Source organism: Sminthopsis crassicaudata, chromosome 3, assembly GCF_048593235.1.
Source record: "Sminthopsis crassicaudata isolate SCR6 chromosome 3, ASM4859323v1, whole genome shotgun sequence".
Classification (NCBI taxonomy): domain Eukaryota; kingdom Metazoa; phylum Chordata; class Mammalia; order Dasyuromorphia; family Dasyuridae; genus Sminthopsis; species Sminthopsis crassicaudata.
This window is the reverse complement of record NC_133619.1, coordinates 634,810,710-634,824,071: the sequence shown is the minus strand read 5'-3', so window position 1 is coordinate 634,824,071 and position 13,362 is coordinate 634,810,710. Positions and strand designations below refer to the sequence as shown.

At 41.7% G+C, this 13,362-nt stretch overlaps 1 protein-coding gene across 1 annotated transcript in view; it reads left to right on the top strand.

Annotated features, from left to right (window-relative positions):
- Window positions 1–13,362, top strand: part of LOC141564275 (ATPase family AAA domain-containing protein 3) — a 59,495-nt gene that overhangs the window by 7,799 nt on the left and 38,334 nt on the right. Inside the window, exons 4-7 of the mRNA XM_074306579.1 lie at window positions 394–453; window positions 2,510–2,579; window positions 4,749–4,914; window positions 5,352–5,421. Coding sequence (XP_074162680.1) covers window positions 394–453; window positions 2,510–2,579; window positions 4,749–4,914; window positions 5,352–5,421 — 366 coding nt within the window. The remainder of the gene's footprint in view (window positions 1–393; window positions 454–2,509; window positions 2,580–4,748; window positions 4,915–5,351; window positions 5,422–13,362) is intronic.

The following is a 13,362-nucleotide window of genomic DNA, read 5'->3' as shown; positions in this document are numbered from 1 at the left end:
CAGCACCTATGTTCTTGGCACACATTTTATTATCTATTATTCAATAAATGCTTATCGATCGAAGGAATTCTTGTCTTCTGTGAATTTCTTTTAATTCATTATTTAAATCATAAGCCTACAATTTCATTTTGTGGGTTGGGAATTTCTTTTCCAGAGCTAGATCCCAGCCCATTTGTAATTTAAAGTCTTTGAGATTTTGCTTGAGTGCTGCCTTCAAAGATTTAGAGACTGTTGCAATGAATTACTTGTAGAACAGTGATTATATAGTTGTAGAAATATTCTAAGATGTGGTATGCTTATGATTATACTTCTGCTATATGTGACTCCAAATCCTCAAGCCTCTTGTTTGTCACCTTGGGACCTCATGCTAATCACCTCCTTTTCTTTTTACAGAGAGCTCAGTATCAGGACAAGTTGGCTCGACAGCGTTATGATGACCAGCTCAGACAGCAGGTGAGTGGTAGCCAAGAAGCAAAATGAATGTAGCCATCTTTTCTCTGGATGCCTTCCCCTCTACCGTGCTCCATTGTCCTTCTCCAGGGAGATGTCTGTTATATCTTTATTTCTGAACCGTGGAGATGAAAATCAGGACTTTTTTTTGCTGTTCAACTATGGGTCTGTCTGTTTTTAATTTTTTTTAATGGCCGTTTTCACTTTCATGAGACAGGATACATAGTATCCCATGTATCCCTCCTCTTTTCTTTCCCAAGAACTGTTCCATATGACAGATTGCATTTTTTAAGAGGCAAAAAAATCAACTAACAATATAGCGAAAACATCCAAAATAGGTACAGTGTATAATATCTGCTGACCTCCCATGTCTGTGAAGGAGGCTAAATTGGGGTGGCTTCTCATAGGACAGTGGAGCCTTGTCTGATCTTGATAATTTTGTTAAATTTGCTTTTGACTTTTTGGCACATCATTGTTCCTTTCACAGACATTGTTGTAGTTACTGTATATGTTATTTTCTTGGCTCTTCTTTCTTCACTCTGCATCAGCACATAGACCTTCCTGTATTTCATCCCACAGCACAGTAGTATTCTATCACATTCACATACAACAACCTATTTAGCCATTCCCCAGTTGAAAGGCACTTACTTGATTTTCAATTCTTATTTATCAAAAAAGTGCTGCTCTGAATATTTTGGATTACATGGGGATGAGACTCAGGATTTCTAACAGATTGTGGTGATGTAAGAACCCCTGTGCCTGTAGGCTCTTTGTTCCCCGGAACCTTTTCATCCAGATTCTCTGCCTTGGATCAGGTGTCTGGGTCAGTCCAGGCTCTGAGAGTCAGTGTTTGTCTGTCAGTAATAATCCCTGGCTTTGAAAACCCATGATCTGGATTCAGGATTCACTGGGGGGAGGTAATAGCCTGTGTCTGAGTAGGATAAAAGGTGATCGCCAAAGAGTTAGAAATGTTTAGTTAGCAACAGTGTCCCAGTTTTGTGGCCAAGGAGTGGAGCTCTCACCAGCTGGAGTGTGCCCTTACCCCCGGACCACATGCCCCTCACCCTCTTGTCTTGGAGATACCTGAAGGCCAGGGTGGAGGGGAAGACACCCCACCACCACCATCACCATGTCATCCTGCGGCATTGCAAGAAAACACAAGTGGAGGAGAAAGCACCCTTTCTTTGGGGAGTGGCCCCACACCTTCTCTAGTTTTCCTTAATCTGTGAGGGACCTTTTAATTATGAGGAAAACAGATCAAGAAATTGAGTGTTTAGAAAAGTAGCATCAATTCTAAAATCATTTTCTTTTAAGAAAAAGGCTTTCCCAAGAGTGTACATATATGTGAACTTCATCATGAGCTGCATATTCCATTCCAGACTCACAAGATTTTGCCGTAGATCATTTTGAGGTGGAAGGAGGTTGGAGGGGGTAGGTCATGCATTTTTTTTGCAGTGCTGTGGGACACAGAATGAAAGTATGAGGCCCTGCTCTCAGGTTTCTTTAGCTGTGCTGTTACTGCAGCCTTCCCAACAGCACTTGCCAAGTGGGGGACGCCAGGGATGCCGATTCTCAGCACCAGAATTAATGCGGTGTTACTAAAGGAGATTTGGTGTGTGAATCCCTGCTCTTGTGTTTCCCATGGCTTCTCGATGCAGATGGAAGAAGCTCTGAGCCAGCTGGCCCTTTGCAGTGTAATCAGAGAAGATGTTTGAACTTAGGAAGGACTTACATTCCCGCCTTCCTGGAAAGCAGAAAAGCCCCTGGGAATTGCAAGTGGGAGCTTCTTGACTGCAATGGCTTTTGAGTTGGGGGATACCAGTAATGCAAGGGGCAAAATTGGCGGCCCAATCCCACTGCCAGAGCATTTGTAGCACAGTCCTGTCTTTGTTTTTCACCTTGTGGAGATGATCTTATTGCTCCTTCATTTCTGATGAACATTTAAAATCCATAAGGTCAGGGGTCTGACTGCCTATCATCTGTGACCTCTGGGCAGCATCCCCCTTCTGTGGAGAGGGCCACTTTGAAAATTTGACCTTGTGTGATTTTTTCCCCCCAGCAACTTCTCAATGAAGAAAACTTGAGGAAGCAGGAGGAGTCTGTGCAGAAGCAGGAGGCGATCAGGAGAGGTGAGACCTGCTTGAGGTTGGGATGCCGGCAGAAGCTGGGCACATGCACATCTGGGAGTCAGAGTCTGGGTTCGGGGTAAGAGTTTGGGGGTGAGGTGTCTGAAGAGTGTCTGGATTGATTCCCAAGAGAGAGGAGGGAGGCTTTGCATCCAAAGGAAGAAGGTCAGTGTGTTTGGCTCAGCTGTGCTAATGTATGTGTTACAAGGGAAGACTTTTTGGGATAGAGGCATGGGGGGGGGGGGGCCACTGATAGAGATGCAAAGTAGAGGCAGAAGAGCATGAAAAGCCCTAAGTTCAGAAGGGAAGGAAGCAGCGATCTCATCACTTCTGCTGCTGCTAGAGGACTTTACAATTACACCCAGGCTTAGGGTCTTTGTACAGTGAAGTATTTCTGCAGGGTCTATTTCATAATTCAACAAAACATTAGAAAAATAATGTAAATGAAGCCACTTGACAACATCCTCTGGATCCGTGTGAAATGGGGAAATTACAGAGATGTTGTAGATCTCAGGCATAAGCATGGGAGATGCACCCAGTTCTTTCCATGGCCTGGGCTGGCGGCAGCACTTTAATTCTCGTGCCCAGCACTGGGCAGCCTAGTTTCAGAGGGGTCCCGCCATGTAGGGGCTGGATGACCTTAATTGGCTTCCCTCTACTTGCGTTTTCTCACCCATAAATTGAAGAGATTGTTTTAGACCATCTCCAGGGTTCCTTCTAGCTCTGCATCTGTTAGCCTAAAACCTGAAAAGCAGGCCTGGCACTCACGGTGGAGGCCTACCCAGATGGAAGGGCTTGAGAGAGCCTGCCATTTTGTTGGCCTCACCTTGTTCCTGTTGCTTTACAGTACTATAAGGAGTGTTTTTTTGTTTGCATTTTGTTTGCCCTGCCAGCAGTGCCACCTTGAATGTTTGTACATGGAGAGGACCATTCTTTCTGTCCCTGACATTCATTCTTTGTGTAGATTTCTAATTGCCAGGTCACTGGTCAGAAGAAGGTGTAGACACTGAGGACATGTGACAGTGGCCAGCCCAGTTTGGAGCATCTTGTTCTGCTCATTCCCTCTGGCTTTTTCTGGACTGGTTGTTTGCTGTCTCTCAGCTTGCCAGTTCAGTGACTGTGAAGTGAAACCTAAGAGTTTCTCTTAGTAGAGATTTGAAATCTTTTTTCTTTTGAAGACTATATTCTTTGACCATTTTTGGAGAAGAACTTGATTTTATGCTGATGATTCCCAAAAATCTTAATGCATTTTAAGCTTAATAACTTTAAAAGTATATATGCTACAAGCTTGTAAAAAACAAATTAAAAGTTTAATTAAGTTTTTTTTGTCCTTAGTTCAATAATTGGTACTTGAGTCTTAAGAACTTTTACTACTGCATTTTAATTTCAACAAGACAGAGCACCTTGTCATCTTGAGGGTGATAGTTTCTGGCCCAGTTTTTCAGAGGAAGTGGATCAGCAGAGGAGGTCCTCTGGCTTAGGTCCTTGATCTCTCTCAGTTAGACCTATTCTTTTGGAGTTGCAGCAGAACTGTCAATTATTCACTGGAACTTTGTTATTTATGTTATTTAGACGTTTTTGCAAGGATCAGTGCTAAAAAATTACCCATGCATATGTCTTGTAAATGAAAAGCTATAATAAAAAAAAAAAAGAAAGAAAGAAAAACTTTTTTGTTCTATTTAGCTCTTCAGGCAGAGGTGACAGGCAACCATTTCAATAATCATGAAAAGCAAATGAGGAAAATTTTTGCAAATTAAACTAGTTATTTTATATAGCATGAGATGGCATGTGTGTTGAATTTTAATAAGGAACATTAATATTTTTAATTATCTTTAAAACTTAGACTTTTTGTAAGTGTGTAGCACATAGACTTCAGAAGTTATAAAATCATACTGCACTAAAACTTTGGGGATAGTCCATGTTTACATCTTCATTGATTTTTGATTATATGAAAAGTTATATTTTTTAATCGAATTTTTCCTTCATTGTTAGGATTATCTCTGTCTCATTTGTTTAAATACCCCACCCTTACTTAACCTTAGCTATTATTTCTGTTTTCCTTTAATTTGACTTTTTATCCCCTATATCACCCTCAGCTCTATTCATGATAGAAGTATAAATCTGGGAGGGTATGTCACTTGTTTTCTTTTCCTTTTTTTTCCCATTCAAAAGCTACTGTGGAGCGGGAAATGGAACTGAGGCATAAGAATGAGATGCTACGTATAGAAGCAGAGACCCGTGCACGCGCCAAAGCAGAGAGAGAGAACGCGGACATCATCAGGGAGCAGATCCGCTTAAAAGCTGCCGAGCACCGCCAGACCATTCTGGAATCCCTCAAGTACGTGTGAGGCGGTGACGGGAGGGAGGGTAGGGCCTGTCTTTCCCAGGGCAGAGGCAAAGAAGCCAGAGGTGTTTTTTTTTTTAATGCTTTAATCGATCCTCTTTCCAAAAGTAAATTCCCTTGAGATATTAGCGTGTCATTTCTGATTTTGTATCCTTGTTCGTTTTTGATTCTCTGTTGTGTGTTTGCAGCATTCAGGTTCTGGTTGTGGTAGGCTCTTCACCTAAGTCATAATCTTTTGCCTTGCCTTGAGAATCTGTGGATTCCTTGGTAGTTTCTTTGTTGACTAACAAAGTCCTTGGATGGTCCTTGAGGATTCAGAAGAATCTCACAAGTACTTCAAGCTTTATTCATCCTCTTGACCCTTTTTTCTCCAAACACACTCCATACACCTGTTTTCCTACTGGTTATGTTACTGCTTTTCCCCTCCACAGGACAGCTGGTACTCTGTTTGGTGAAGGATTTCGGGCCTTTGTAACAGACTGGGACAAAGTTACAGCTACGGTAAACATCCATACTAAGTATTCTCCAGGACTGAGATTCCCCATGGAAATTATAGGTGAACTGAATTATGGAGAGCTTCTGGCCCTGGAAAGTCTAAGTCAGTGGCTCTGACACCCTGCATTTCTGATTCCCTTGTGTGACAAGCTAAGGCACAATCTTGATTTTTCTCTGTTCTCCAGCAAAGCTATGAGGGGATGAGTGAATAGTAGGGACATGGCCTTCCTTCTTGTCCTTGGGACATTCCTAGTGAGTTAAAGTTAGCCTTTTCGGGGCAATTGTAAACACACGTTATTAAGGCCAAGCATTTTTGGCCTCCGTGCTTTTTTACATGAAACATGTGGCTTTCAGAATAACATGCCCATTTCTTGTGAGTGGTTACTAGATCTTAATTTTCTTCAGAAACTTCCAAACTCCTTGGAAGATATAATGACTCCAACACTTCAGTTGTCTGAATGTTGCTTACCCAACAGTCTCTAAAGAAAATTCAGCTAAAAACTTGAGAGTAGCAGAAAAAGGTTAGACTCAGAATCCAAAAGATTTCACACAATCTTTCAGAATCATAAAAGAACCCATGACCTTGTCTTAGACAGTGTAGCCAGGCTCATCACTCCCAGTGCTCAGCCTTGAGTAGCTCAAAGGAGTGAAATCTGGGAGAGATGGCATTGCTCAAGATGAACCCAGAGGGCAGCAAGAAGGGATGACTGGTATCAGAAGACAGAGCCCAGAAAACTGAGAAGGCAACAGTTGAAAAATCTAGGAGAGCAGGGGCTTAGTGTGGGAGTGTGCCTCCTGAGGCCACTGGCATGTGATTGACCATGGGGTGATGGGATGGTATAGCTGGGTCCTTGTTCTGGGGCAGGTAGCTGGAGATGACAGCAGGGGCCAGGCCATGTTCTGTGTCCACTGGCTAAATGTGTTTGTGATCCCGTTTTTAAATGTAGGAATATTCATGAGGGTGCCGGGGGTAAATGAAATGTTGCTGTAATCATTTTGTATTGCTCAAGTCTTTTATCTCCATTGTTCCCCCCTGTTGCTAGTTGTGCATATCAGAGAATCTTTGGTCCTTCCAAGCTTATGGAAGTAACATATGTCATGAGTCTTATTTAAAGAAACTTTCAGAGAGTACTTCAGGATCAGTTTTTCTTTTTTAAAGTAAAACTACTTCATGTCTTCAGTAATGATTCCTTTTGTGGAGCCCTCTGGGTTGACACATGTAATTAATACCAAAAGCCAACATAGTGACTTCCCTTGACAAGAGTGTACCTTTCTCTGCTGAGAGACACACACTTAACCTTAACATGTGATCTGTTTTCCAGAAAATAGGGTAGTTAGTTCTTTCTTGATTTTTGGGTTTCAGTCAGTGCTTTAATGGGTGTGCCTTTGTTGGCTGAATATTTGTGTTTGTTAGTTGGTAGGGTCAGTGCTAAAAATCTGATTTTGCCCTCAAGTACATTAAATTGATAGGTCTAAGACACACACACTCTTAAATTAGTTAATGTGTTAAGAGGTGAGCAAGACCAATAACTACTCATCAGTAGAACTATTTTCTTATCTCTTTAAAATCTCTGAGAATAATTTACCCATGAATCCAGGTCATGTTTTTTGAAGAAATATGTTAGGGAAGCTTTTGAAAAGAATATTCTGTAGCAGACCTCACCTTAAGTATACAAAGAATATAAAATCCCACCATATTCATTGATTGTTGAATACAGAAAAACATTTGTCTCCTTGTTAAAAAGGCACGACCATGCACTTTTTTAAGCCACCAAAGATTTATTGAAAGACAAACCAAGAGAGGGCTGTTGGCCCCTGACAAGCATCAAGTGATGAATGAGACATTGTTATGGGCCAGAACTCTGAACTTGAAACAAAGGACGCTTACAAGGTACAAAGTGGAACTGAGGAGACAATGGTTAAATCTAGTTTAGCACTGATTTAATCCTGCAACAAATAATGGTTTCCTAGTGATGTAATGATTGGTTTATACTCAGTGTAGAGCATATAAGTTAGGAGCCATAGCCAGGATTCATTGGAGAAGTTGGCAGAGGCAGAGGAGGAAAAGGACTTGAGGAGCTCAAGTTCTCGGAACCAAGAAGAGAGCTTCTAAGAAAGCTAACTGGGCCCCAAGTGAAGGAGACAAGACTTTGAAAGAGATATTAAGGGATTTGGACTTTAACACCTGACTGCACTTGTGGTGATTACTGAACTGAAATGAAGTCTGCCTCAGAGACCCCAAGAAAACCAAAACAAGAGAACACTACAAAACAGAAGGCTCATATTACGGCATCCAAACAGAAGAGAGATTCCGATCTTCCACTTTGGTTTTCATTACCCCAAGCTGCTCTTGAAACCAAAGGTGCATCTTTTTCATACCTATGGTGAGCTTCCTGGTGGAGGTTTACAGAAGACAGACAAGAAGGACACAAGCAAGTCAGTCGAGAAAGAAAGGGTGTTTATCCTTTGCTGGAGAGATCTGGGGGCAACGTGAGTGAGCACAAGCTCTGGCCAATCCTGTCCAGCTCCAGGCTGGAATAAGGCCAGAGGCAGGCTGCTTTCTTTTTTCTAAGCCAAAATAAAGTCAGGTAGGTTCGTTACCTACCTGAAGGATAGTTAAAGAAGGATAACATTTTCAATTCCTGAGCAGTTGTGATCTGCATTCCTCCTCATGAAATCACAAGTCCTTGAGAAAATGCCATGTTTGATAGAGGGTCCCAGAGAGCGCTGGTTCAAAGATTGCTGCTCCCATCAGCTTAGACTGAGCTACAGAGAGAATTCTAGTACCCAGGATGTTCCGATCATAACACCTCAAAGAATCTCCTAGGAATTTCCTCTCCTCTAACTCCAGTGTTGACTTTCAGTTTCAAGATCTATATGGAGGGGAAATGCATGTATTGTTTCCCAAGGTAGCCATTTCAGTGTTTGTGGTTGGTGAGCTTTTGCTGACATCAAGGCCAAATCTGCCTATCAGCCTTCTGTTCCCTTAATCTTTTTTTTTTTTTTTTTTTTTTTTTGGTATGTGTCCATCTGGGGAGGTCTATGTGTGAACCCTTCCTGGAATATGTTTTTAAATGTATAAAATACACAGGATTTCAATTACACTAAAATCCAGTTATCCAAAATATTTTTTCCAAAAATTCCTAGCTTCAGTTTTTTACAAGGCGTAGAAGTTGAGAATTCCCAGTGTGAAGATTTAGGCTGGGTTCTGTTGCTTGAGCTCAGGGGCTGGCTAACTTAACTCTTGGCCTTTTCTCAGTCCTTCCCAGTTTAAAGGTCATTCTCCTTTCCAGAATGGAGAAGTAGAAATAAAAGTTGGGTGTTGCCCCCATCATCTCTCCTCATTTTATCCACACTGAGTGTATTCCTATTCCCTTCCCTCCTTCGAGCCTGTCCTGGTCAGTAGTCTGGCTGAAAGAGTCTCTTTTGTTGTCCTTGATATTTATTGCCTGACTCAGCTTATTTCAAGTTTGTTCTCAATTGCGTGCCCTTCCTTCCATCATTGACACATCTTTGAGTGTATCTGCATTGATCTCCCTAGACAGCTCTTTCTTTTCTTCCTTAATAGAATGTTTCTGTTTGCAGCTTCAGAATTTTCATTCTCGACAACAGTAATTCTTAATATAGAGCCCACGAACTCTTTAATATTTTGATACATTTGATTATCTAATATAAAAATTTTCTTCCTAATCTTATGTATTATTCATTGAAAAAAAATTATTCTGAAAAGGGATCCATAGGCTTTTCCAGAATATCCAATAGTTCCAGGATACAAAAAAGGATTCTGATCTCCTGCTTAGGGACTTTATCCCTCCTGAGCTTTTGACTGCACCATAAAGTGCATGTCAGACTATTGAATTTGACTGTTTAACACCAATTCTAAAGGTGCTAGATTATGGATTTAAATTTAGAGAAAGGTCTTAGAAATCATTGATTCAACCACTTGCTTTTTATAGGGAAGGAGACTGAATCCACAAGAGGTGAAGAGATAAAGTGATTGTGATTGTCTCATTAGTGGTAGAGCCAGGATTTCAATTTGACCCCTTGACTTCAGACTCCATTTCCCCTGCTGCTCTCTCCTAATCTGGTCCTTTTGCTTCTGTGTGCTTCTCATGAGGCCTATTTCAGCTAGCCCTTCTCTTGTTTTTTTTTGGGGGGGGGGTTGGTTTTTTGTTGTTGTTGTTTTTTTTAGTATTTTATTTTACCCTCAATTACATGGAAAAACATTTTTTACTATTTAAAAAAAATTTTGTGTTTTGAAATTCTCTCCCTTCCCTCCCCCCTTTCTTTCCTCATTGAGAAGACAAGCAGTTAATGCCTATGCAGTCACGCAAAACATTTCCATGTTAGTCACACTATAAAAGAAAACAGAAAAAAAAAAACCCAAAATAAAAGAAAGTAAAGGAAAAGTGGGCTTTAGTCTGCATTCATACTCCACTTCTTTATCTGAAGGTGGATAGCATTTTTCTTCATGAGTTCTTTGGGATTGTCTTGGATTACTATATTACTGAGAGAACCAAATTATTCCCAGTTGATCATCATACAATATTGCTGTTATTGTATACTGTCACTTGTCATGTCACTTGGCATCAGTTTGTGTAAGTCTTTTTGGGTTTTTTTGAGAGTATCTTGCTCATCATTTCCTAGAGCACAATAGAATTTCTTCATAGTCATATACCACAACTTGTTCAGCCATTCTCCAGTTGATAGGCATCCCCCCCATTTCTAATTCTTTGCCACCACTGACAGCTGATAGAAAAATTACTGTATCTATGGTGCCTGCCTCTGTGATCATTTAACATTGTTTGCCTCAGTTTTCTGGTCTGTAAAACAAGCTGGAGAAGGAAATGCAAATCACTCTGGTGTCTCTGCCAAGAAAACCCCAAATGGAACCACAAAGTCAGATAGGATGGAAAAGACTGTCCCACCACCAATGTACCTGGGCATTGTCCAATCTCTTGGAGCCTTCGCTTTGATCTTAGTCAGAATTAGGTTCTAGGAGTGATGGAAGGAAGCTTTGGGTTTGCCAGGGGCTGAATACTCCATGTAAAGATTAATTTGACAAATGTGAATTTAAAGTATGTGGATAAAGAAAGAGAAAAGCTAAAGAATGCCTGCCCTCAGGGACCTTCCACTCTGCTGGCCAGACATACTGAGAAGAATAGGAGTATGGGAAAATGCTCTGCTACAACTTCAGTAAACTGAAATCTCTCCTCCCAGCCCATTACGTGACCCATCAGAGAAGTGATGAAGTTAATCTGGTGCTGCCTGGTTTTTAATTAGGCCATGAGGCTCTTGGTCATCAGTTCCTTTTCCTAAACATTAACTAATGAATCTCATCTTGATGTTCAGAATTCTGCTAGAAATCGAAGCCAAGGCTGGTGGTGTCTGGTTAACAACTCTGTTCTCTTTCCCTTTGGAAAAATAGGGATATTTTCTCACTTGCCTGGAGCTTTTCTCCCACAGTCTCTCAGGTCATTGGTTCGGCAGCCATGTTCTCAGGGCCAGAGGAAGTCGTCCATACAGGCTGTGTTACATGGAGGCATCGCAGCTCAGTGTTCTGTTGTCTTGGGAATCGACTCCCTCTAGCCCTTGTTGGATTGTTCTGCCTGATGGAGAAAACAAACAGCAGCTTTGTGTTCTCAGTCAAGATTTATTAAGCACCACCTGTATGCTAACCCTGCCTCGCCCATAGGAAGTAGCATTCCTGCTCTGCCTCCTTTGGTCTTTTTCCCTCAGGATAACTTCACCTCTGTTGTCTTTGATCCTGAGCCTTCTCATGAAGGTTTGGAGCTCCTTTAGCAACACTATTTCACTACTTCTCTCTCTGTCCTGTTACCTCCTTAGCTGCTCCATCATACTCTGAGCACCTGCCTTGGTAACCGCTGTGGACTTTGATCTCAACTATCCTCCTGTTTGATTTTTCCTGCTTATTTTTTAAAACTAAGTCAGATCATTCCCAAGCCAATGCTTGTTATAGGTGTCTTTCCATGATGTTTCAGTGGATCTCTGGCTAATCTTTTGTTACCCATATTTTGTGCATTTGTGTGCATGGTGAGAATTTTATTGCTCACTCCTTTCTTGGTTTTTGTCTCGTGAACTTCAGGAGATGTCGTCCTCGTTGTAGCTTCTCTCATTGGAATTCAGCTCGGTAGTTACATGTAGGCAATCTTCTCACTCATTCTTTTCATTTTAAAGTTTATTTTTTCTTAGATTTGCAAAATTCTACGTTAATACATTCTTGCCAGATGGACTGTTATCATTATTAAATGTACATCATTTATACACAAGAGGCTGTCATTTCTGGCTGTTAAGCTGTGTTTCACAGATTGACATTCTTTTTTTGGATGAAACCTTCTCAGCCAGCTGTTAATGATGCACATCTTCTGAAATTCCTTGACCTTGATAGGGAACAGGAATAAGATCTTGAATTTCTAACTTTTAAAGATTTAGCAAAGCTTTGTATGTTTTTTCCTTGTGCAATTTACACAAGGAAATTTTGGAATCACCAAATTCACAAGGTAGAGTAACTGCCCATTCTGACACACTTTGGGGAGTTTAGGGACTTGGATACAGATTCTCAGAAAGGCCTGATTGTTCCCAGGTGCTGCCCCAGTGTTCTGGAGTTCCTCCCCTTCGGATCACGAGTACCTGAAGATTGACCCCCACCAAACATTACTTGGAAGCCAAAAAATTGCTTCCCCCAAGACCCAAGCGTTCATTTGTACTTTTTCTACTCTATAACTTCCCAATATAGGTCAGGTGTTGCCCCCACCTTCATATTTTTTTCCTTGATTTTTCACTCTAAAGTCCTTAAAGAGTGATGCTGTGGATAGAGGGCTTCATTTAGAATCAGTGACCTGCGAAGGTCTGGTCTAGCTCCTCTTGTCAGAATAAGCAAAAGTCCTTGCCCCACGTGTGGACGCCAAATGTAACGAGCTGTCGTCTCCAGAAGCTGCCGGATCACTCTCTGGGAAGAGATCTGCTGTGTCTACTCAAATCTCTCAGACAGATTCTTCTTCCTGTAGTGAACCGTTGTCTCCAGGCAGTTGCTGTTAACTCTTGTCCTTAGAAGTGACTTCCCTTCCTGCATAGAGCCCCATCAAGCCTGATGCAATGCAGACTCTTCTTATTGAATCTCCTCCAGCTCTTATCCTTCTCCAGGCAGACTCACTTTCCAGGCCCACTGTTCTCTCTTTTATTCTCCCAGAGAATGGGCGTGGGATAATGCAAGGGCTTCTGGGAAGAACCACCTCAGCCAATGAGCCTGCTCCTTCCATCAAGTCAACCTGAGTTCTCACCTTGTAATTGTCCAACCTGAATTCTCACCTTGTCACTATCCAGACAACCTGAGTTCTCACTTAGTAATCCTAACAGTGACCCTTGGATTTAAATCCTGTTTCAAACACTTGAACAAGTCACAACCTCCCTCAACCTCAGTTTCTTCACTTGTGAGGGTCATGTAGGTGCCAAGGGCTTTGCAAACCATGAGGTGCTGGGTCAATATTAGCCAGGTCCAGCATCTAGGGAGCATGGAGGTGGAAGTACCTAGGGGCCTCTTTAGCCTGTTTTCGGTGGGGGGGCAGCTATGCTTGTACTTTATCTCTTTGTTGTGTTACTGAAGACTCGACTGTGGCGGTCATGTCAGCTCCAAGGCAGCCTCCCCCTTACCTCTTTAGCACTTCTTTTTCACCTGAATCCCTCTAGGAACCCCCCACACACACACACTTCTCTTGTTCCTCATCTCTCACCTAGTATTTCCATTTTGGCTTACACACTCTTGTTTTTCTTGTTGTTCAGTGCTTGTCTCTTTGCAACCACAAAAAGAATTGCTTCAAACATTTTTGTACATGTTGGGTCCCTTTCCCTGTCTTATGATTTCCTTGGGATACAGACCCAATATTGAGCTTGCTGGGTCAGAGGGTATGCAAAATTTGATAGGCCTTT